At 44.5% G+C, this 24,902-nt stretch overlaps 3 protein-coding genes across 5 annotated transcripts in view; 2 read left to right on the top strand and 1 right to left on the bottom strand.

The window, feature by feature from the left end:
* Window positions 1-6,715, top strand: part of UBTD2 (ubiquitin domain containing 2) — a 40,470-nt gene extending 33,755 nt beyond the window's left edge. Inside the window, exon 3 of the mRNA XM_019741274.3 lies at window positions 4,220-6,715. Coding sequence (XP_019596833.1) covers window positions 4,220-4,617 — 398 coding nt within the window. The 3' untranslated portion in view covers window positions 4,618-6,715. The remainder of the gene's footprint in view (window positions 1-4,219) is intronic.
* A 2,993-nt stretch (window positions 6,716-9,708) lies between these two features.
* Window positions 9,709-21,454, bottom strand: EFCAB9 (EF-hand calcium binding domain 9). Of its 3 annotated transcripts, XM_019741250.3 has the most exons (5): window positions 19,558-21,444; window positions 14,234-14,394; window positions 11,657-11,805; window positions 10,680-10,856; window positions 9,709-9,960 (listed from the first exon to the last, which is right to left on the bottom strand). In XM_019741250.3, the coding sequence occupies exons 2-5, from the start codon at window positions 14,367-14,369 to the stop codon at window positions 9,847-9,849; spliced, it is 576 nt and encodes a 191-aa protein (XP_019596809.2). In that variant the 5' UTR covers window positions 14,370-14,394; window positions 19,558-21,444; the 3' UTR covers window positions 9,709-9,846. The 3 variants fall into 3 exon arrangements, with proteins under 3 accessions (XP_019596809.2, XP_088654899.1, XP_019596819.3); XM_088798773.1 differs by lacking the exon at window positions 9,709-9,960 and having other exon boundaries at window positions 9,973-10,856; window positions 19,558-21,454; XM_019741260.3 differs by lacking the exons at window positions 9,709-9,960; window positions 19,558-21,444 and adding an exon at window positions 17,425-17,569 and having other exon boundaries at window positions 9,973-10,856.
* Window positions 17,760-24,902, top strand: part of STK10 (serine/threonine kinase 10) — an 86,621-nt gene continuing 79,478 nt past the window's right edge. Inside the window, exon 1 of the mRNA XM_019741192.3 lies at window positions 17,760-18,201. Within this exon, the coding sequence (XP_019596751.3) occupies window positions 18,046-18,201 (156 nt within the window). The 5' untranslated portion in view covers window positions 17,760-18,045. The remainder of the gene's footprint in view (window positions 18,202-24,902) is intronic.

Here is a 24,902-nt window from a genome sequence, read left to right as displayed (position 1 = left end):
CTAAATTTTTGAACTATATTGAGGTATACTGGAGTATGTGAAACAGCACACATTTCAAGTGTACAGCTGGGTCAGCTTTGACATGTATATACCTGTGAAACCACCACAATAAGGATAATATTTTCATATCCCCAGAAGTTTCCCTATGCAAAAATTGATTTTTAAGTTTTTACAGATTTGTTCATGGAGCTTTTTATCAAGTGATAAAAAATTTCAGGACTGAGCTGCAGCCTTTCAGAACTGAGCAGAAGAGTAAGGAGTGGGGCCTTTGAACGCCTGAAAAGACATTTTTCTTGACTGCTTGAGGAGTAAAGTGTTAGACTTTCTGACATTTAGTAAAGCTATTTTTATTGTTTGGCATGTAATTTAATTTTATCTTTATACTTTCCTTGTGAAATATTTTGAAGCCTTACTAAAAACAGCCATAGAAAACAGTTGACCAAGGAAAATAGAATATCTGAGTCAGTCATCTAGATAGAAGATAAATAAAAACAACTTCAGGAAATTCTGTATGAAACCAGAGCAGAAGGTGGAGTCTTGGCAGCTTTCTTCCTACCATGGGGAGCTTTCAGCGCTTCCTGACCTGGGGAGGTGATATGCCCTGGCAGTCATCTACCTGGCGGCCATCTGTCTCTGCCAGGACTCGAGGTCTACAGTGGGTTTGCGAGGAGATGGAAAAAAGTGTGTCCTTCCACGGAGGACGTTTGGTGAGCAATGTAAGCAGCCTGGCTAGAACTCCTTTAGAACTAGTGAAGAATTGCTCAATTAACTGCACCCCCAATGGCCAGTGGGGGTGTTTAAGACCTTTTATAAATTGCAAATGCAAACAGATGAAAGTGATTTTGGAAAGGTAGAAAAGTCCCTACATTAGCAACTTTTAGAGTGGTTCCTTCCCTTTGTGTTTAAGCACGCAGGGTTTCTTTAAAGCAAAACTCTCCATCTTTTAGCTGTGCCCTATTTTTCACACATTCTCAATATTTGCGCAAATATTGTAGATGAGACAGTGACAGTAATATGTCCATTTTGTTACTACATATGGTGGCCTCACAGCATTGATGCTCCTCCTGTTAGTCACCATTTTCTTTTGCCCGATCTTCCACTCCCACTTTCTTGGACTTACTGTCAACATCACTGGCAAATACGTAGTTGGCTTCGTTGGAACTATTGGTTTCTTCCTCCTTGTCATCCGTGTTTGTTTTTTCATTCCTCTTGTGTTTGTCCCCTGCCTTTTTTTCCAAGCACATTTCCTGCTTTCCATTAACCATGTCACTCACCCGGGAACCAAGCCCTGTGCTATGCATTTACTTCTTCAGGAATCCCATTATTCACTCTGTCACTTACTGCAATCCTGGACAAGTTACTTCTCTCTGCTTCAGTTTTCCAATTTATAAAATGAGTGTAATAGACTTAATTTACAGGGCTACTGTGAGGATTAAAAGTTAATGTATATAACATGCTTAGAGCTAGAACAAGTAAGCACTTTTTTTCAGTCTTATTAACATATAATTGACTTACATCACTGTATAAGTTTAAGGTATATAGCATAATGGTTTGACTTACATATATTGTGAAATGATCACCACAATAAGCTTATTTAATACCCATCATCTCATATACAGTAGTAAGCACCCTTAAGTGTTTGCTTTCATGTTTAAACTTGTACGTTTGAAATTATTACTCTACAAACTGCTTTTACCCTTTCCCCAATACTATGCTTCTTCAGTTATTTTTAATAATACTTTATGATCCCAGATATTTAAAGCTATAGACAAAAATGTAATTACATCATATTTGACTTCGTGGCCTGGATTTTTTTCCCCTATTTAGTTTTTACTTTAATTGAAAACTAGAGCATATTTATAACTCAGATTATAATTTGACAGGCAGAAGTAAGGAAAAGAGTGCATAAACCAGAAAACTTTGTGTTAAATACAACACAAGTTACCTTTCCCAGAAATATTAAAGTATGGGAACTTCTAAGCAATAAGGAGTCTGGAAAGCTTATTTCCAGCATTATAGATGGGAGCTCTGCCTGGGCTGGAATAAGAGATAAGCTGTCCAGCTGTACCTCTTCCATGGAGTTTTTATTCTCGCCCATTGAAATCTGAAAACTGAACCCCTGCCTTGCTGGGCTGAAGGGCAGAAGTGAAAAGATTCGGCTGTCCATTGTGATGGAGGAGTGAGTATTCACATGTAGGAAGAGCCTGAGTGTCTATTAGATTTTACGTGTGTGTTGAGGTTGGCATGCACTACTGTACAAAAGGCCACCATGACACCTCTTGTCCTAGTTTCTAGGGAGCCTGAAAATGTAGACGCTTTTGTTCCTGCAGTTTGCTTTCGTTTGCAGTACTGCCGTTTCCTATCTGTTGGGGTGCGTGAAGGTAAAGAAGCATGTATGTGAACCTGGAAACCGCTTTAGAGGTCAATTTGATTCTGCCTTATTTTGCTGATGGAGAAAGGTATTTCAGGTTAAAGAATGTTGCTCAAGGCTGTACAGCTAATTAATAACAAGGCTGGGAATTTCATCTTGGTTTCCTGATTCCAAAGGTAATTCTTTGGAATGATGCCTCTCTAAGAGAATGTTTTTCTAGCAGAACAATTGTGTAAATATTGCTCTTTTACCTATCAGGTTGACATGACTAACCCCCCAATATCAGTGGGATATGTATCTGAAGGTGTTCTCTTAATAGAGGTGGTGGGTGTTTAGTGAACCCTTCACTTCCTCTTGTTCTCCTGATGGCCAGCCCATCTGAAAGGCACTGGTAGGTTTCTTTGCCTCAGGACTAGGCCATATGAAGTATTTGAGTATAAACAGTGAAGTTCGCACGACTGACTATACTACTTCTGTTTATAAAGAACAGGTATTGCAATGTAATGGTTACGAGTGTAGGCAACTGTGGTCATCACAATTGCACTTGAAGTATATCCATTTCTGCAATAGTAGTGTTCCGATTAATTGTGAGCAACACAGGCTGAGCAATATTTTTCAACAAAGGAAAGGGGAAATTCATGTGTGTTGTGCCTGGTGACTTAGCTCGCGCCGCAGCATGTGTGCTGCAACTTAGAGAGCGGACCTGATCGTCCCCATGGTGGGTTGGTGACTGTTCCAGTCTCATTTCTGGTGCTCTGTGTTTTCAGTCTATTGGTCGTGGCCACAAAGATCAGTTCAGTAACTTATTTGTTCATTGATAACCACTCCCCATATTCTTTAGCCTGTATATAAGTGTTTTGACTATGGTAGATGTTTTTGTTCTTTTATCCAAATTGAAAATCAGCTGACATTAATGTTCCGGTTTGAGCAAAGGACACATGAATAACCTTACACTAAAACCTTCATTAATTATACTTTTAAGCTCCCCAGGGGAAATCTTTGTCACTGTAGTGCAGTTTATGCTTTATAAAAAAATTAGTCTTTAATACCTTCTTTTAAACCATAAATGCTTTTTTCCTTCCTTTGAGCCAGCTGGTTATAAACTTATACCCCTTTTGTTCTCCCTCTCCCTTTTTTTGGTAAAACAACAGAAATTTATTCCTCACAGTTCTAGAGGCTGGAAGTCCAAGATCAAGGTGTCAGCAGGCTTGGTTTCATTCTGAGGCCATTTCTCTGTGCATGTGCATCCCTGCTTTCTTGCTTTTCCTTTTTAACCCCCAGCTTCTCTGTAATAGGTAACTAATTAGGGCTAAATAAAACACCCCTCTCATTTCTGTGGTAATTTTTCTGATGAGATTCATGTATAAGCCAGGAGCTAGTGGCATCTCTAGTTTGTGATCTCCTTGGACTAAGACCTGAGGACCTCAGAACGTCGAGGCACTCAGAAAAGTGCTCTAGAACACTGCGTTGTGAGGAATGGGGCTTAGGGAGCTGTTTTAGGCTTTTTCTTTTTTTTCTTTTTTTTTTAAGGTAGCTGGTGAAGGTATCCCAGTGCAATTTGAATTTTGTGTGCTTTCTTTACCTTTATCTTTTAATGAAAGTGTGATTCAGTATGAAATGACTTAGAAGAGGTGAGAGTAAGAAGCTAGCGTCATGGTTAGAGTTAGGTAAACACTCAAATAATTGGTCATGGACCTTGACTATCATCACTGATGGTCAGTGACTGGCCTTATTTTAATTGTTTTCTCTACAGTGGCAAGCTAGCAAGAGACGCGTGAGCATTTTGCGTGGTGTAAGCAAGCATGCATTCATTTAGATTAAACTCTCATTCGTATCTTCTTCCTGCAGGTGCACTTACAGAGTGCTACGATGAACTGGGAAACAGATACCAGCTTCCAGTTTACTGCTTGGCACCGCCAATCAACATGATCGAGGAAAAGAGCGACACAGAGACTCTAGAGATCCCCGAGCCACCTCCCACTTCTGGGTATGAATGCCAGCTCCGTTTGCGCCTTTCCACGGGCAAGGACCTCAAACTCGTGGTCCGCAGCACGGACACAGTGTATCACATGAAGAGGCGGCTCCACGCGGCAGAAGGGGTGGAGCCGTGTAGTCAGCGGTGGTTCTTCTCTGGCAGACCTCTCACCGACAAGATGAAGTTGGAAGAGCTGAAGATCCCAAAGGACTATGTTGTGCAGGTTATAATGAGCCAACCTTTGCAAAACCCAACACCAGTTGAGAACTGAGCTGGTCCTATTGGCTGGTCCCCAGATCCCACCCCCGCTCCTTTTTCTTGTTTCCTACTCTATGGCGTGAAATTTATTTTCACTGCTCTGAATTCCGTATGAATGGATTTAGTTCTGAGGAATTACCAGTGAAAAATTCCATCTGTGATGGAGACCAACAAAATTAATTAATAAAACACAAAGAGCTAGCCTTTGAGACTCATGTAATTACAATTTCTAATTTGAGGGGCAGTTAGGACATAGAAAATCATTTATTTTAAAAACACCCAGCAACTACATAATGGCTGTATTTAAATGATTTGAACTGTAAATAGAATATTGCATCCATGAAGACAGCACCAAGCACCTTGTGAATACAGAATTTTTATAAAAACAAATCAAATATAATTTCCAGATATCAATAACAGTTATAAAACTTGAGCTTTTTAAAATGTAAATTGGAAAGAGCAGTATTTGAGTTTTGCTTCTATTCTGGTCTTAATTCTTTGCTCAATTAACATTTAGTCATAAAGGATTAGATACTGGCAAACTGTGTTTCAGTATTGCTTCCCACCACTTATGTTGAGCTCTTTATTTACATTCACACTAAGTTTTGGTGCCTTCGAGCACATTGATGGCAGGCACCCTTCTGGAACACTAGGCAATAATTTAGTCAGTGCAATCAGATCTCTGATCCTCAACGGGTACTCAGTTGGATACTCTTGGCCTCTTGCTGCATAGCTATTTTGCAATGTCTGTATAACGAAGCTGTTTCCATATTCAGGCTTAGAAGGTCAGTACTATATCATACCTTAATTGTTCTCCTTATTCTTCTTGGAACTTCTCAGAACTAACTGTGCCCCCAGATGCATGGATACTGGGCCAGGGAATGCAAGGAGTCAAGTACAGCTATTCCGACTGTAGGATAATAAAATAATTGTCTCTTCTCCCCTAGTTTGCAGGAAGGGTGTAAGGAAAACTCATTCTCTCTGTGCCAGAGAGAATTGTACCTATTTTCAGTCTTTTAGAGAATATTCCAACTTATATTTTACTAATGTGAAAGATTTACTGACGTCACTCAAACATCAGCAGTGAGACCAAATGGTGAAATGTTGCTTCATACTTTAGTGCTTTCCAGCTCACTGTTACCTTAGTTATGGTGGATGACAGTTTTCCTCTCATCTTTCCCAGCAAGGAGGCAAATTAAGAACCATCCGCAGATTTGATCATAGAGGACTGAAAAATCTGGTAAGATAACCTGATTCTTTGATACTATGACTGGAATAAAGCTGCTGAGGATATTTAATTTGGAGCCTTCTCAAGGTTTGTTCCATTAGAGGGGGGGTTACCACATGATCACTGTACCCCTGAGAATATACGAGATGGAAAAGTAGAGGAAGAAGGCATGTATGCAGTTTGCAGTTCGGAAATAAACCTCCACACCTGTTTGGATGTGAAGCACCATTATTAATTTCAATGGCAAAATGAAACTGCTAATTAGTTTAAATGTAATGTTTAAAAAGGTATTAAACTTCCTATAGCCTATTAGATATAATTTATAATTGTAATATGTCATGTTTCTGAGAGCTTTAACTACTTCCTTTTTAATGCAACTATTTTAAACATTGTGGCTACATTTAATTTAGGTTTGCTGGTAATAATTGAACCTAAATTCAAGAAGATACAGCAGCATTAATTTCAAAAGAGTATTTTTATATATGGAGGTGGAGGTATGTGAGGGCATTTAATGCTCGGTCATTAAAAAGTTTTGTTAATTTGTGTGCCACACTGAATAGCAACATCTCTCAAAGTTTGTCAACTGGAAAAAAAGTGTTCAAATCTATTTTTCTTAAGTAAATTTGGCTTTATCATCAATAATCTATGGTTGGTAAAAAGTCTTTTTTTGTTTGTTGAGGGTTTGGACTTTCTTAAGAGTTTATTTTAAAGGAACATGTGCTTTGAATAACAATTTTCTGGGCATGTTTAACTAACCTAGGTAAGAAAACCATGGTGCTGTTTAATTGTAAATAGACTGATATAAGATTGGACCAATACTTGATGTGTACAATTTTAGTATGTAGGGTTTTTGTGCTTTTTTAAAAAAAAAAAGTTCAATTTTTCTCTTTGTCTTTGCCTTTATTCTGGGTTTTTAATTGTTATTACTCTCTATAATAAGGGTAATCTGCCTCATTCTGATAAAACCTCTAAAAAGGTTTTCCTCCTTTATAAAAATCTCAGCTCAATAAAAAGCAAGTTCATTATCACCAGACTTAGGCTCTGCTATGCCAAACCATACATGGTTATTTATAGATATGCTTTATCTTCTGCATTGAAATCACGGTCTAAAATAGGTTGTCGTTCCTTTCCTTTAAGAATTGTGCTGTAAACCAAAACTCATGATTCAGTTTTTCAGGAGCACTGAGCTCATTTCTTACCCATTTTGGATCAAAGTGGCAGGCTTTGTTAAATTTTTATTTAAAATAGGTGATACATATGCATGGAGAAAAAAATCTGACCATACGAAAGTGAAAAGTCTCTTTTTCACTCCTGTTCCTCATCTCCTATTTCTTCTCTCCAGAGTTAATAGCTGTTACCGGTTTTCTGGATATCTTTAAAGATGCTCTAGCACAATGGTTCTCAAACTTGAACATGCATCCGAATTACCTGGAAGACTTGTTAAAACACAGATTGCTAGACTCTTTCCCTCAGAGGTTCCAGTTAGTAGGTCTGAGTGAGGCCCAATAATTTGCATTTCTGAAAGTGTCTGGATGCTGCTTTTGCTGGTCTGGGGAATCCCAATGTGAGAACCACTGTTTCTGTAAGTGTATTTACCCACCCGGCCCTGTGTTTCCCATAAATACATATACTACTCTACACCTTAGATTTTTCTCTAAAATGGTGCCTCTTAGGTTCCATATAAGTAGAGCTAGCTCTGCTTCCTTCCTCTTACAGCTGCAGTAGTAGCCCATTGTCTGGCGTGCCATAGTTATGTCAGACTCTAATTCTGGTCAGTTTGGCTGTTTCCAGTCTGACTACCGTAAACCATGCTGCCATGAAATGCCCTTTTCTAGAGCTACACCTTTGTGTCTGTGTACATCTGTAGAATGCGCTCCTGAACAGAGAGAATCGGGAGGTCAAAGAGTATAGACCTTCAGAGAGTAGATGCTGAATTGGCCTCCAAATAGATTTTACCAGTTTAATACTATAGCAGTACGACTGCTCTGATTTCCCTATACTCTGACCAACCTTTTGATCTTTGACAATCTAAGTGAAAATCTGTGTCCTGCAGTTTTTGCTTTCTTTCTTTGAAATTTATCACTTTACTGTATATTTTAAGGCCATTGGTATTTTTTTCTGTGAATTGTTTATGTTTGCCCATTTCCCACTGCATTTTAGTCTTTATCCCCTTGATTTGTAATATTCTTTCTATATTAAGGAAATTACTCATTTTCTATTATGTATTTATCATTTGTTTTTGCTTTTGTGTAATTTACCATGTGCAAATTTTAAGTTTTGCATGGTGAGATATATCAGTCTTATATTTTATGACTTCTGGATTTTCTTCACTTCAAAAGGTCTTACCCACTCTGAGATTATAAAAAAATTTTTCTGATGTCTTTTTTTTTTTAATGGTTTCATTATATGGGGTTTATTTTGGTACAAGGAATAGAGTAGCAGCCCAGATTTACTTTTTTCCAGTTACCCACCCCATGTTCCCTGATACTACTTATTGAATAATTTTCATCTGTTTCCCATTGATCTGGAAAAAAAAATCACTTTATGACAGTTTTTAGGATTATACTTTTTAAATGGTCTTTTCTTGTTACATGGACAAATTAGCAAATATACCTTGTGTTTAACTCTATGATTTAGTGTTTTTACTTATGGAAAAGAGAAAAAAAGAGGGCGGTGGCTGATAATCTCCCTTGCCGTACGCAGCCAGTCTCTCCTGTGATTTCTGTTCTTTGGCCCTTTAGATGGGCTTACGTTGGTAACTGCCCATCCCGGCAGGTGTCAGCCAAGTTGACCCCTGTTGAGATGGGCAGTTTGGCCTTTTCTAGTCTTTGTTTTTGCATGAGGCATGTGATGATAACACATGAGAGCTAAGGACCAGTAGAAGAGAAGTGATTTCACTTTGCTTAGTAGTTAGCGTCCTCGGAGGTTCTTTCCTCTTTGTAGCAGATGTAGCCTGTGGAGGATCCAGTCCTGGGGCCCTGGGCTGGAACTGCAGTCACCTCTTCAGTCAAGCCAGCCAGTCACCTGCCCTGGAAGTGCTGCACCCCTCCAGCCCCTGCCTAGGCCTCTGAACAAGCACAAGCACACGCTTTGTTGTAGCCGTGACACCGTAATAATGTAGTTTACCACCTAGATGGACTTGGTCGGATAAGCTGTACCCTCAAAGCACAGTGGATTGACTCAATGTGGAAATAATGAAACTTAACTGATGTAGCTCTACAAACCTTTAAAAAAAATTTAAGTCATATAATACAATTGAGAAAAAAGTCGTAAAGTGAACACTGACAGACTGTTTTGTTGTATTCCTGCTCTCAAAAGAGTGTCACTTTACTGGTGCAACTGAATTTTAGTTTTGACACTGAGTTTCAGTTGGGGCCCATCAGAGGTAAATGCTTAGTTTCCTGGTTTCATTCTAGAACCACACAGTTTACAAAAATGCTCTTAGGCACAGGCATCTAATTGACCTTGAATTTGAATCCTGGTTCTACCAATAAGGACCCATATGTTCTTAGATAAGATTCTTAATCTCTGTAGGCCTCAATTTCCTCATCTGTAAATTGAGGATAACACTGAATTCAGAGGATTAAGAGGATAAATGAAGTGATGCATCTAAAGCACCTGCCCAACCCATAGCAAGTATTTACTAAATAGTAGTTAATCGTCATTAACAGTATAGTCAGAAGGGAGGGGTCAAAAGTCCCGTGTTAAAAACATTTAAAAATTATTCAAGGCATTAATTATACCAAAACTTAAACTCCTAAAACGGCAGAGAAAGTGGTTACTTCACATTAGGTCATTGTGAGTCGTATGTGAGGTTATTAGGAGCTTGCTGTGTGAGGAACACTCATTTTAACCCATCATATAGCAAAGTCTGTGTAAAGATAACCCAGTTTGGCTTTTTCAGTTTATTTTTAAACATGTTAACAGTTACAATTACATATGTTTTTTGAGATTCGTTTATTCCCAGAAGAATTTTGTTTTGACTCACATTAACTTCATGTAATGTTTTCTTTTTCAGCAGAGCCTTCTCTCTTTCTTACTCTCTTTCTCTTTCTCTGCTTTCTGCCTCTCCTGGTATTTGTCCATGGTGAAGATAGTGAACAGCTTAAATTCCTTGTAAGTTAGACGCTTTTGTTGGGGGGAAAAAAGAAAAATTATTGCAGGAAGGATTTGATACTTTGTGTCAGATGACAGCAGGTTTGTAATCAATTCTCATTTAAAAACTTGGAAACTTAAAGAGGCTCAGTAATTAGGACAAAATTATCGTCTGATTGTAGTCTAGAAACCAGAACAGAGAATCTATTATAGACTCTAAAGGAACCAAGAGTCACTTTCTTCTACAACATTAAGTCTAGACGCTTCGGGCTGGCACCCGAGGTTCTTCACAGTGTGATCCATCTTTTTGAACCTTAGCTCCCCCTTGCTCCCCCAACATGCACTTCCTCTTTAAATTGGCAGAATTCACTGTCTTCACCCGAGTTAGCTCTTAGAATTTTGCTCATGTGTTCCCCTCATGGAATTTTTCCTTTCTACTTATTCTCTATGCTCTTCCCCAACACCAACTCCTGCCATATTAATATATTTCCTTCTCTAAACTTGTAAGCAAATTTCTTCCTCTAAGCTTCTGTACTTTTGTATCCACATTGTGTGATGCAGCTCTTAGTTACTCAGTCCTCTCCCTTCCACAGGCCTGTAAATCTCTCGTTTTTTCTGATCCCAGCGCATGCCACACTCGACCAGGGTTTCCCACCCTCCTTTTCACTCATCGCTGCTGTCGGTGGTAGGACACTGTCCTCCGCCTTTGGACGGAGAGGCGGCCAGACCACACTTTGGGGATCTGTACTTACACGGTCACCTGTGATGTTGAAGTCGTGGTAGAGCTCTTGGAGTTCCTTTTTCTTAATGTTGAAGAGAAACTTGTACCTGTGGAAGTTCTCCATGCCAATTTTCAGCTCCCCACCCAGGTCCAGCAGCTCAAAAACAGGTCGGGAATGGCGGAAGATAAATTGCTGTTCCAAGTGGTTCTATTTTGAGAGAAAGAGACAAGACAAGAGACAGTGTCGTTGCGACCACTTTTTAAACTCGCTATAAGACTCATAGTCCCTAGTCCGTTCCCCAGGGAGCTAAAAGCAAAAGGAAAAGTCAGAGACGCTCAGTGTTGAAAGGGTTCTGTGGTCAGAGCCTCAGTCCTGCTCTGGCATCTGCCTTCAAAGGGGACTTATGCCCCCTGTAGTGACCAGTTCTGTTGGACGGAGCTCTAGTCATTAGATTGCACTTCCTCATGCTCAGTGAAACTCTACTTGTGAAGCATCGCAGCACTGGTGATAAAACGATGAAGACACGAGGCTCCTTTCCTCTAGGAGTAAAGAGGTAATTACACACTAAAGTGTGTACAAGGTAAGGTACGCTTGTCATCTGCATCATTCATCCCCTCCAGAAAATCCTCTGAGAAATGGGATCACTGAGGGAACTTGGCGCTTGGGATGACTGGTGAGTCTCTAAGAATCACCAGCTGGAACGAGCAAGGAAGGGCATGCCAAGGAGGCACATGATAGGTAGGATATGTCCTTTAAAAAGAGGTGACGCTGGAGGGCTGAAGACGGGCACGGGCCGCAGGGGCCGAGAGGCTGCGTGACTCGGAAATGTCTAGGTTATAGATGGACCATATAGGAACCAAAAGTAGTCCTTCCCCACATTCTTTTCTTCCTGTTTTGAGTAAAAAGAAGAAAATTCTGGTGTACTCTTAATTTAGTGTGACTGTTAGCAAGATGGTGGCAGCTGCCAAGCTCGGCCTCCTCCGCCCACACCCGGAGCGCGTACTCACCTGGTGTGCCAGCAGTATGCAGACCAGCATGTAGAACTGGTCAAAGCCGATCTCGCCCAGAGCATTCCAGTCCAGCATGTTAAACACTGTCATGATCTGTCTCCGGTTCAAGTTGGTCACATGATGAAGGAAGTGATAAAACAGCACATCTGGTAAGGTGGGAAACAAGGAGAGGGGTTATTCTGAAACAGCTCCAAAATGCTGAGTAACTAGAAGCCGCATAAATGGTAGTGACATTGGAAGCTTATGACCTGGGAATAGTAATGATAGTATTTTTCTGTCTTCGCCACTGTGCCTTCCATGATTCCTCAAATCTTCATTGCCCTTCCGCTGTGTGGAAAAGCGCTACACCTGGAGTTGTGGCGAATGAGAGTAGAGAGGGCTTGGTTCCTGACTCCGGCTCCCACGCTCGATGGCGCAGACAGGTGTGTACAGGTAACCAATAAAAGGCACAGAGTGATTCTTGTACATGGAAGGAAGAAGCTTAATTATCACTGGGAACCTAGGGCACTTAGAATCTGACATTTCACCAGGGCCTTTCACTTGAAGAGATAATTACCACGAGAAATTTAAAAGTCACTCCTCTTCTGTAAAAGTAGCCATATTCCTCAGGCTTGTATTATAGCGAATGCATTTGGCCAGGAGGGAAAGGAGCAACGTTAATGAACGCCTCAGGGGCTCAGCACTTCAATGCTATATCTCATGGAACCCTGACAACCCTACAGGGAAAGTGGCATCACACCCTTTTGTACTCAGCCGTGGGTTGTAAGGGGTCTTACTTCAGTGCTGCTCGCACTGTCATAGGCGTACCAGTCATGAGAGGATCTTGTAAGAAGACAGATTCTGATTCAGGAAGTCTGGTGTGGGGCGGAGTCTGATAAGCTCCCAGTGCTGTAGCAGCTGCTGGCGCAGGGATCTCAATGGTCCCCCTGACTCCACAGCCTAGCCCTTTTCTCAGGGTAGCCATACCTTCTGCGCCTTAGTTAATGTATTCAGTCACATACAATCAGAGAAAAAATACTGTAATTGAAAGAACACGGAAGGTCTGTGCCGGAAATTTCACTCATGAGTCATCTTTCTCGGATTATAAGGTGGGAAGAAACAAACGGGTGACACATTTCTACAGTAGTGTGTGGCTGCATAGACTATACACATCGCGCATGGTACTTAAGGGATTTTCACATGTAACTTTGTCTACTTGTGATTTCCCTTTACCCACTGGTTACAGAAACTATCTCCTGCATAAGATAGGGCTCCACTAAATACATAAAATATCTATGTAGTTTGGAGTCCCAGTTGCAGCTAGGTAAGCACAGTGAACCAGTCGTCACCGTGTCATGCTTCTGATGACATTGATGTACCTACCCCTTGCCCCACCAGGTATGAGCATGTGGGAACAACACTGTACATATATTACACACACACACACACAGACACACACAGTAATGTTTATGTAGTTGGTCCTTGAATGTTTCAGCATAGCACTTAGGAGCTACTTAACAAACACTGTTTTTGACCCACTTAGCTCTGGCCTACACAAGTCTCCCCAGAAGGCAAAGCTGAAGGCTGTGCCTTCACTTTTTCAGGTCACTCCAATCTCTTGGTGACCCGACAACACGAGCGTGACTTCACCTCTCAGGGACTGCGTCATCAGGGAGTGACTGAGTTACTAGGGAGACCAGACTCTTCTCAGCAAACGTTCCTGGGAGACCAAGTGTGTGTGTGGCCTTTGGAGTCAGAACACTGTGGGTTTCAGTCCTAGCTTCTCTAATTACAGCTAGGTGCTACAGTCGCCTTATCTGGGGCTGGCTGGGCTCTTGTGAAGATTTGCTGACAAACCCTGTGTAAATCTATACGTAAAGAGAAAAAAAAGGCATGAAATTGAGAAAATGAAGGTGTCTGTTTATTGTTTAAAGATTGAATGAACTCTTTTAAAAATCTTTATGGAATAAAACCCTTATTCACAAATGACGTTTATCTCTCTCAGCTCACAATGAATAGATAGGATACCTTACTTATAACCAGTCCTAAAACACCTAAAGTATTTTAATGGGTCGTCTATTAGCTTGTGCATTCAAAGGCAGGGTCAACATCATCAATACTTTTTGGTCATTCACAAGTGCCAAGAATTAGAAGGGATCTTGCAGCTCATCTATCTGATTCAAACCCCCCACTTGACAGATGGGACGTCTTGCTGAGGGTGTCTTCAGGGTTACTGCCTGAGTGGGGCTCAGCCCCCAGGAATAATTATAATACTAACGAATACTTATTAAGTCCTTTCGATGTGCTAAGCATTTTCCATACATTGTCTCATTTAATTATCTCCCCACCTCCACTCCCAAGTATGAGATGGACTTCATTAGTATTAGAATCTTCATTTACAGATGAGGAAAATGAGACTTAAAGAGGATGATGACATGTCCTCCAAGTCACCTAGGAATAATAGGTGGAGCCGGGATTTAGCCCCAGAGCCAGCAGTTTTACCCTCCTTACTGAACTGCCCCCAGTCTCAAGTCTCCGGGAGCGATGGAGAAAGCCAGGTGACGACTCAGAGAAAACATTTCTGAAGGTACTGACCGTTCAAGGTATTGTTTCTGTGCACATCGAGAAGGTGAAAGTATTCCAGCAAGGCTTTCACATTTCTCACGGAGAGTAAGCAGTACAGTTTGTCCAGATAGAGGTACCACAGAAACGACCCCTGCTTCAGTTTCATCCTGGTGCTCTTTAAGACAAAGGCTCTGAAAGAGAATAGAGAATTCTGCCTCAGAACTAGAATGTTGGATAGAGAGAAGCTCTGGTGGGAAAGGTCTTCTTAGATAAAAGTACTATAGGAAACAGTCAAAAAATTACAGTGGCTCAGGGGAGGATCACTTTGTAAGTTTTATAAATGTCTGATCACTATGCTGTACACCTGTAACTAACATATTGAATGTCAACTGTAGTTGGAAAAAAAAATTTTTTTTTAATTACAATGGCTTCCTCCCAGTTCTCCAGCCTTGCTATCGACTTTTTTTTTTGTCCTAAATCTCTTGTTGTTAACTTCACTATCCCTCTGTCACTAAAATATAACAAGTTCTAAACTGAAATCACAGACTGTTTGGAAATGACAGAGTGTATACACATACAAAAACCTGTGCTATGCACCGAAGTGTTTCTCAGAGGAGTATGTGTAGCCTAAATGCATTTATTAGAAAACGAAAAATGAAAAACACACAAAAAAGTACTAAAGAACCTAGAATGAGTAAATAAAACCAAAGAGAGAAGGAATTTTTTATAGACCAAAGTGCAAATCAGTGAACCAAAAAAAGCAAAGCAGTAAACTTGATTAGTATAATCAGGACCTTTTTTCTTTTATGTTCTTTATAATGGAAAATTTAAAACATATCCAAAAGTAGATTATATAATAAACCTACATGTAATCACCACCCAGCTTCAACAATTACCAAGGTGGCCAATCTCATTTAGTCTATAATCCCCCTACTCAACCACCACCATCACTGGATTTTTTTGAAGCAAATCTCAGACATGATTTCTTATCTGTAAATATCTGAATACAATATATTTCAAAAACAGAGACTATTTTTTAACATAACCACATACTATTATAACTAAAAATAAACAACAATTATTCCTTAGTGTTATCAAATATCCAGTCAGCATTAAAATTCCCCAAACTTCTTAAAAGTTTTTAAATTTGAATTTTATAATTCACATACAATATTAGTTTCAGGTGTACAACATAGTGATTAGACATTATATACCTTTTAAAAATTTTAATAGATGAATTATTCAAGTCAGAACCCCAAACAGATCAATGTATTACATTTAAACTGTTTACTAGGTATCTCGAGGTTCCCCCTTTCTATCTTTTTCTTGCAGTTTATTTGTTGAAGAATCTGGATTGTCATGTACAGGAAAATATTCTGATCTTTGCAGATTTTATCTCCAATGTGTTAACATGTTCCTCTGTCCTTTGATTTTCTATAAACTAGTAATTAGATCTAGAGTGAAAGCTGCTTTTAGGAAAAGATCAATAAAAACAGACATTTTTGGCAAGCGTGATAAGGAGAAAAAAAGATTTAAAAAAATTAAGAATAAGAAAGGATATGGAAGAGATTAAAATACATATACGAGTACTATATACAACTTCTTTGCCAATAATTCGAAAATCTAAATTGGCTCTTTCCAGTAAATATATAATGTGATATATAATGTAATTTTACATTTTCTAGTAGCTACATTTTTATAAAGTGAAATTAGTTTTGATAACATTTTATTTAACTCAACGTATCCAAAATATTTCAATTTGTAATCAATATATATCTCAAAAATCCTTTTATAATCCTTTTTCCAGCTTCATTGAAATATAATTGACATATAACATTATGTAAGTTTAAGGTGTATAATGTGATAATTTGATACACTTATATACTGTGAAATGTTTACCACAATAAGGTAAGATAACACATCCATCACCTCACGTAGTTACCATTTATTTGTTTTGTGTGGTGAGACCTTTTAAGATCTATTCTTCTAGCAACTTTGAACTATATGGTGCACTGTTGTTAAGTATAGTCACCATTAGATGGCCAGGACTTACTCATCTTATAACTGGAAGTTTGTACGCTTTGTTCACCTTCACCCATTTCCCCACCCCTGACAACCAATCTACTCTCCATTTCTATGAGTTCAGTTTTTTTTATTTTTTAAGATTACACATATAACGGAAACCATACAATCCTTTTCTATACTAACTCTTCAAGCCAGTGTGTATTTTATACTGTTAGCACATCTCTATTTGGACTAATTACATTTTGAATTCTTAATAACCAAATATGGCTAGTGGCCACCATACTGGACAGCACAGACTTAGATAAATAGACTATCATTTTAGGAAAGTTGACTTATGAAGGAGTTAAAAATGTGAATCAGTCAATAACCATAATCAATAACCAGAATGTAATCAATGATGAAATACTAAGAAAAGATAATTGGCTCAGATGGTTTTATGGGGAGGTTTCTCAAAACCATCAAATAATTCCTGTTATATAAACTGTTTCAAAGTAGTGCTGATTTTAGTAATGTGATAAGCTGTTATATGGATCAACTTCCACTAACAACTAACGATTTAGGGATAAAATCATTGCAGCATTGAAGAGCTGAAGAAGGAATCGGACAGGAACCCAGAGGGGTCACTTTGGTTTTCATTGAAGGGTTGGGGGCGGGGCAAAAGAAAGCCTGTGGGTCCAGTAAAAGCGGGGAGTCTAACAGAACTCTCACCATTTACGTGCTGTATTCAAGACACAGCAAGTAACTGGCAACGAAGCGAGTCAACGGCCAGGGCCGAGGATGACGGTGGCCAAAGACTTTCGTTTTATCTGTAATGAGCTCATTTTTCATACTGGGGAATTAAGAATCAGAAACTTTATATTTAATATGCAAACATATCTGAAGATCCACTATGAAGCCTGTGGTAAGTAGGTCTCAAAGGAGCTCTTTCTCCCTGGATCGCGCTGCGGGAGCCCCTGGAAAGCAGGAAACCAGCGGGGAAGCCGGCTCTCCAGGGACTGACCGCGGCCGCAGGGCGCAGCATTTCGCGCAGTAGGAGGCAGCACCGCGCTGCGGAACCCGCACCGGATCCGCGGGCAGGATGTGTAGCCCCGGGCTGGTGCCCTCGCCTGCCGGGCGTCCCCACTGAAAAGCGGGCGCTCGCAGAGTAGCCTCGCGGGATAGTTGCGGGGCGGATTCCGTGCTTAATGCCGCTTCACCTTCTCGGTCTTCGGACAACAATCAGTGGGCGCTCGCGAAAAGCCAGTTCGCTTCTCCTCTCGTTCCCATAGAGATCTGGGGGGCCACGAGGCGCGGCTGGCCTCCCAGACCTGGAACCGTCCCGTCGAGGGGGTCCTCTGAACTCCCCCAAACCTCGCTCTTGGCTCGCAGGCGCGCGGCGCGCGGGGGACTACAGTTTCCAGAGTGCCCTGCGGCGACGGGCGGAGCCCCGGAGCGCCCGCAGCCAATTAGGGGGTCTGCGGGCGCTGCCGGGGAGCGGCAGGTGGAGCCGGGCCGGGGGGCGGGCGCGGGGCCGGGTCCCAGAAGGCGTCCCGGGGCTCGCGGACTGGGCGTGGGGCGCGGCGCGAGCCGGGCTGGCACTCAGGTGGAGTCTTCGCGGACAGGACCGAGCAGGGGCGGGGTCCGCGGCCGCCCGAGCGGTTCCGGGTGCTCCCGCCGCGCGCAGCCCAGGGCGCACTTGACAGGGATCGGTCTGAGGGGAAAGGCGGGTCTGGGGAGAACCCCCCAGCGCCGCGGCGTCCTCCAGCCCCTCCTCCTCGCGGCCGTGCGAGCCACAGCCCGAGCCGGCCCCACGTCGCCCCCGGCTCTCGCTCTCAGCCATGGCTTTCGCCAATTTCCGCCGCATCCTGCGCCTGTCTACCTTCGAGAAGAGAAAGTCCCGCGAATATGAACACGTCCGCCGGGACCTGGATCCCAACGAAGTGTGGGAGATCGTGGGCGAGCTGGGCGACGGCGCCTTCGGCAAGGTTTACAAGGTGAGGGCGCTGCGGGTAGGCGGCCACGGGCGCGTGGAGCGGCTCCGGTCACCCCCGGCCACGGCTCGGAAGGGCGCAGAGACGCTGCGCGGCCCGGAGCTCGGGATTCCAGGCTCCTGTCCTGATGCCCCTTGTTCTTTGGGGGACCCTTACTCAGCCGGGCTGAGTCCCTGCGTTCTGCCCCCCAGCTCAGTTTCTGAGCACTTCCTGTGCGTCTGGCACTGCGCTCGGCGCCGCTGGGGGAGACAAAGGGGCGCTTATAGGAGGGAAGCATCCGCGAGGGCCACCCGAGGCATCCTCCATCAAAGTGACAACTAGCAGACTTTCTAAGAGCTCCCACACACATGCGGGGACAAGGCCGAGGCGATGGGGTAGAGAGACTACTGCGTCTGGAAGGGTTAGGAGCAGTGGAGTTGGGGACACATCTGAAGATGAGTGAAAGACGTGGAAGGGGGAGCTCTAGAGTGAGGCGCTCTAGAACGAGGGGTTCGGCTTGGAAAGGTGGGCAGGGGCAGGGCGGAGGGGAGTGGAAGTGCAGGGCCTCGTGAGTACTGCCCTGCGGAGGGCAGATCTGATTCTGTGGGTGAGTCACAGCTGGGGAGTCTCCTGGCCTGCAGTCACCTTTCCCCTAGGGGAATACAGGGCAGAGAGCTTTTGTGGACAGTGGTTGGTGCACGGCTGCTAATTCGAGATACGTTTGCCGCAGGTCATTGTCTGATTCCTGCTCCTGTGAACCAATTCTGAGTGGCTGAGTTGTACTGGGGACCCAAACACTGAGGGCTTGACCCCACCCTTTCCCTGATCTTTCCCCCAGGCAACCCTTTACTGAGAGAATCCTGCAGGAAGGCATCTCCTTCCTGAGCCTCATCACCCTCCTTGGGGCTCCTGTAGCTTGTAGACCATTCTGACCCCAACATTGTCCTTTTAGGAGGCTGGACCTCAGATAGGGCTTCTCTACCCACCTCCCCACTCCCTCAGGACTTGCTCTCTTTACCTTGAAAGTGGCCTAGAACCTACTTACCCAAATGGGGTGCATGGATGGGAAGCACTCCCATCACCTGGGAGCGCTTGTTAGAAAGGCAGCATTTCAGGCCCCACCCCAGACCTACTAAATTAGAGTCTTCATTTCAACAAGATCCCCAGGTGATTGCTAAGCATATCGAAGTTTGACAAGCACTGCCCTGGAGGCTATTGTGAGGCCAAGGCCCTTCTGGGTGTCTGTTTCCTTACCTTCCCACCTCCCCTGTGAGCTGGCACTTCCTGTTACAGGGTGGAACCCCCCCACTGGAGCAAAGGTTCTATTGTTGGAGAGGCGGACCTCAGTGTCACTCACACTCGTGGTGGCTCTCCACTTACCTTGCTTTGCTGCCCTTTTCTGCCTTAGGGTTCTGTGTGTGTTTGAGGGCTGCGGGCACCTTCTTTATTGGGCACCTCTTGATCCTTCTCAGAGCTGCGTCGTCCTCCTAGTGGCACCAGGAAACTGTCCTCAGCCTTGCGGCTCCCCCAGGACACTCTGCCAGCGTCCTTGCCTTTCCAGGACATAGCCTGTACTTTCAAATGTGCTCTGACCACCATGAGGGCAGCTGGACCTTTGGTCAGCTCACCACATCCTCTACTTTCTCCAGAAAGTTCAGTTGGTGTTTTCAGTGCATGCTGTTGGCTGTCAAAGATGTATTTTTTTTCTGTTGGAGGCTGCCTTTCAATTGCAGTCTTGTTCCTTTCTCCTAGTGTATCCTGGCTTATATTCTGGTTCATTTTCTTTCAAACCTAAATGCAGAACTTTGCTTTTATGCTGGTAAGATTTCCCCTTGTCGGTTTCAGTTGTCATTTCCTCCTGCTTTAGCCCTGTAAAACTCCCCTGCCCTTCTGCAAGTTTCATATAAAGGAACCCTTCTGATTCACAGGTTATTTTGTCTCCAGGTTCTTCAGAGCACGTGGACCCTTTTTAAAATAAGTCTAGTTCTGAACGCCGTGAGGGGGCTGCACCACAGTCCCCTCACTTCCCCCTCCAAACCCGTTTTTCTCGTAATCAAGAGAAGGGAAAGCTAGACCGAGAGAGCTGTGTGATGGCAGATGTATCTGGACAATTTATTACATTACCTGCCTGGCCTTAGCATGTGACCCTTTGATAGAACCCAACCTCGTGTGGCGTGTGGGGATACTGGGGCCCAGGGAGAGGAAGGGACTAGAACCCAAGGCTCTGGGCTTCAGGGTGACACTTTCCTTAGTTGCCAGCTAAGGAAGACCCATCCTGGATCAGCGATCCCTAGGCCTCTGACCCTGGAGAAGTGCTGCTTCTCTGCCCCTTACTGTCAAAGTTGAAGCAGGTGTTGCTTTACTAAAGACTCTAATCGGGGACCATAACTCCTTCCTACTTCATTGTTCCCTGGTGTGGCCACTGTGGCAGCACTGGCCAGAAGTGCCCTGTAGGTTTCATGGCTGGGACCAGAAGTTGCATTTTGACGTGGCGTCGGGGGAGCCGGTGGCTGTGAGCCGGGGAATTGATGACCAGACCGTCTCCTCTCCCACATCTAGAAACAGCAGGTCCTGGCAGCCTAGGTGGTGAAGGTCTCTCCTGGCCTTCGAAGCCTCAGGAATCCCAGTTTGTTGGATGCTTGTCAGGAGAGGGCTCTGATTGTATAATAGATTTCCTGATGAGAGTCTTGCTGAAGCTCACAGCCTAAATAAACATCAGCAGTCCCAAGATACGAAGCCTCTTTCTCATCTTCTCCCTGACAAGCCATCAGGTGGCCTCAGGAGAAAAGGAAGAGGGTAGGATTGATTTTGAGCAAAGTCAGGCCCATTTTTATCTAATCCTTACGCAACTGCAAATGGATTTCAGAAGAAAGTCACTTCGAGTCCATTACTAGGTACAAAGTGAAGGTCACAAAATTCAAAATTCTTGCCCTTAAAAATCATCTGTATCCTGAAGAGAGGTGGAAAGAGGAGAAAGTGTCTGCTACCACGGTGAGTGGAGAAAAGCTGCCGTCAGCAGGGTGTGCTTGCTGTCAGACAGGGTGCACACTCACGTGCCAAACGCAGACAGCGAGTGTACTGACATGCAGAGCTGGGGAAGCAGGCGGAGGGGATTTTTCTGCGTCTTGAAAATTGCTTTGGTTTTGATCTTATGTTTGTCTTTAGGCTTTTGAAAGGCTTATGAGTTTGCAAGATTGGGGGTATCCAAAAAATCTTTTGCCTCTTCTGGTAGGGGAGGAAGGAGGGATGCCTGAAGTCAGGTGGACAGTGGGCCCCCAGAGGTGGGTGGGTGTGGTTCAGATGTTGGGGAGGGGGTGCCTGTGCGTTTTGTGCATTCTTTGTTGCTTGTGTCCGTTGGGTGCAGTCTTCTGCATCCACTTTGCGTTTCTGGAAGACAAAACTGCACATAAACAAACGTGAACTTAGTGTGCTGATGAAATTGTTCCCTAATACTTCAGTGGTGTTGGGACAGAATTGGCGTTTTCAATGTAAGCAATATAGCCAAGCTGACTGTCCATCGATAAACAGTGGCTGCCCTCCGATGGGGTCCTCAGGTGTCCTCCGGGTCAGAAGGATTGTTAGCCCACATCCTTCAACGGCCACATCCTGCCCTGCTGGCTGAGGTAGGAGCCAGCTGTCAGGCCTTCTCACCCCTCCCCGCCAGGGCCCTTCTCCCTTCACCTCCTCTCCTGCTTAATAGTTTTAAAGCCTGGGTTTCCTCTACTGCACCCCCCTCCTCCTCCGGAAGGAGATCTGGCCTCAGGCAGTAACCTTATTTCCGCTCAGCCTAGTGTTTTTAAACAGAAGTCCATGCTATTGTGAAGAGGTTCCTGGCTTGATCCTAAAACCACTGTGACCCGAGCTTCCTGGGGGTGGGGCCTGCCTGGGGGGTCCCCTTCGTGGCCACACCGAGACTTTTTCTGGCTGGCTCCAGAGCAGGCCAGGGTGAAGTGGATTAAACAACTAACCGGAGCCCCAACCCCCACATTCACCCAGGGTTCTCTGGCCTCCCTCCTGAGGTTCCCCAAACTAGGGGGAAATCCCCAGGGGCTGCCACCCCACGGCCCCCAGAAAACAGCCCTGGAGGGGCACTCACAGGCCCAGCAGCTGCTGAGGGCTGTGGAATAGGGTGGTTAAGGGAAGAAATTTGGGGTCCAGTGAGATCTGGGTTTCAGCTCCAAGCAAGTGACCTCCCTCTCTGAGCCTCATGCTCTTGTCTGTAAATGCAGGAGATAATCTGGAGGCTGAGGGAGGGCCGAGAGGGGCTAAGGAGGTGATACATTTAGCACCTCGTCCCCACCCAGGAAGTGGGCAGGAAAGGCGCATAGTTTATTGTTGATGCTCGGGTATCAAACGGAGAAGGTCCTGGCCACTTATGCTGCTTAACTGGAGACAAGGCAGAAAGACTAGGGTTTATGCGTGTTCCTTATACCAGGCCTTCCCCCCTTGGTACTATTTTGGGCACGTAATTCTTTGGTGCGGGGGCCATCCTGTTAGCAGCTTCCCTGCGTCCCTGCTCACTAGAAGTACCACCAGTGCCAACACCATTCCCCCTCCACCCCCTACCTGTGACAGCCAAATGTGTCCCCAGACATTGCCACATGTCCCCTGGGAGGCAAAATCCACCAGTTGAGCACCACTGTCTCATACAAATGAATGTGCCTCAATTCAGTTCGGCAAACAGTACCTGTTTGCCTGTGTGTCAGGTCCCTGGATATACGATGAAAGGCTCGGCCTTGCAGCCAGACAGACTGGGTTCGAATCCTGGCCGTCTCACTTAAGCCGCTGTGTCATGTCCGGCGAGTGGCTTGTCTCTGAGCCTCAGTTTCTCCATGTGTACAGTGGGGCTGACGACCACTCACCCCACAGAACTGCTGTGAGAATTTGATGAATAGCTCACACAAAGGAGCAGGTGGTGTATAGGAGGTGGTGAGGGTCGGCCAGTGGTCTCTCCTGCTGCTCTCAGCACCACAGCGGGAAGAAAACGGAAGGTCTGCTGGGATGAGAGTGTGTGTTCTCAGGATCACACAACCCACAAGAAGCAGGGCCAGGCTCTAACTCCAGGACCTCAGCCACTCTCCGGTGCCATCTCTGGTCCCTGACAAGCATCAGTGTCCCTTCCCGTCTCACCCTCTCTGCTCTCCTTCCTCCCCGACTCCCATGCGTAGCTCTCTAGTGGTGAGAGGGGAGACTTCCACCTGGCAGGGGGGGTGGTGACAGCTGGAGAGGAGGGAGGAGGAAGCCTGGGCCGGGAGAGAGGCCGAAAGTGAGGCCTGAGGTTGCCAGCCGGTGGCCCTGGAGCCTGGAATGGCCTGTGGACAGGTTTCTATGGCTCCCATGGTGGCTGAACCAAATCCGAAGTGACGGCCCGCGTCTTGACGACAGGGGATTTCACATAAAAGCCCAGATTCCTGTCTTCTCTGTAAAGATCAGATAAGCTGGTACCACCCGGCCTGCAGGGCTGTTCAAAGGAAATGTAACACAAGCCATGTATGCAATTAAAAATGTTCTAGTAGCCTCATTCAAACAAGGAAAGAAACAGGAGAAGTGAATTTTAATAGTGTATTTTAGTTAACCCAGTATACCCACAGCATTATCATTTCAGCATGTAATCAATATAGAAAGAGCTATTTAATATTCTTTGAAAATTGACATGTGTTTTCAACTACAGCACATCTCAGCCTGTACAAGCCGCTTTTCAGGGGCTCAGAAGTGACATGTGGCTACTATACTCAGCAGTACAGGCCTGGTCTCTACTGTTCACCGCCACCTCATGCCCTCCCCCCGGCCCACTCTATACATTTCAGTTGCCTCCTGAAGCCCAGTGGTCACTGGGTTTGGGAGCTGGGCTTGGCCTTGGGACTGGACAGGTGGGGCCAGGTCTAGAGTAGTATTTGAGGACCAAGTCAAGGAGCCTTGAGTGCCACGCTGAGGAATTTGGATGTGACAGTTTTGAGCTCAGTTAATGTCTTGCCCCATGACCCCAGGACTGACCAACTCAGCCTGGGGTAGTGCTAGAGAGGCGTTCTCTTTGAGTGGTCACCAGAGGGGGAGTGGCTGGCCCAGATAACTGGGGGATGCTGGAGTCAGGTTTCCTGCTGCCCAAGGCCAGGGTGGCCACTGATGAGTGAAGGCTGGGACAGAGTGGCCTTGTCCTGGTGGCTGGGGCGGCCAGGGGTGGAAAGGAAGGCTAGAGCTGTGGTTGGGGCCCAAGTCAGGGCCCAGGCAGAAGGGACTGATGGAAGGCGACCAGCCCGAGAATAACTGTTGTATGTGGATGGGAGGGACGGAAGATGCTAGAGAGCTAGGCATGGGAGTCGGGGAGGAAGGAGAGCAGAGAGGGTGAGATGGGAAGGGACGCTGATGTTTGTCAGGGACCAGAGATGGCACCGGAGTGTGGTGGAGGTCCTGGAGTTAGAGCCTGGCTCTGCTTCTTGTGGGTTGTGTGGTCCTGAGAAAATGACTTCCCTGTGCCTCAGTTTCTTTAGCTGCAAAATGGCAGTAGCAGTGGGTTGTTGAGGATGAAATAACCCAGGCAAACCACTTGGTCCAGGATGCTGGAAAAGCTCAAATAAGTGTTAGCCATTAAAATGATTAATTGAGTACCCACTGTGTGCCAGGCACTGTGGGTTCCAAGGCAAATGAGATAAATGAATGAGTAGGCAGGTGACTTTTGCTCCATTCTTATCTGTCCATCATTTAACGTCTAGCCCCATGGAAGGCAG

The sequence above is a fragment of the Rhinolophus sinicus genome, chromosome 5, assembly GCF_057876585.1.
Source record: "Rhinolophus sinicus isolate RSI-liver-muscle chromosome 5, RSI-T2T, whole genome shotgun sequence".
NCBI lineage: Eukaryota > Metazoa > Chordata > Mammalia > Chiroptera > Rhinolophidae > Rhinolophus > Rhinolophus sinicus.
This window is presented reverse-complemented; position numbering and strand designations above follow the sequence as displayed.

What these genes read in the sequence shown, in the direction of transcription:
- EFCAB9 (XM_088798773.1), bottom strand. Translation starts at nt 14,369, where the DNA reads ATGAAACTGAAGCAGGGGTCGTTTCTGTGGTACCTCTATCTGGACAAA. An exon ending in CAGAAACAATACCTTGAACG is followed by an intron (nt 11,806 to 14,233) that starts GTCAGTACCTTC and finishes CCACCTTACCAG; the next exon opens with ATGTGCTGTTTTATCACTTC. An exon ending in GCATACTGCTGGCACACCAG is followed by an intron (nt 10,857 to 11,656) that starts GTGAGTACGCGC and finishes CTCTCAAAATAG; the next exon opens with AACCACTTGGAACAGCAATT.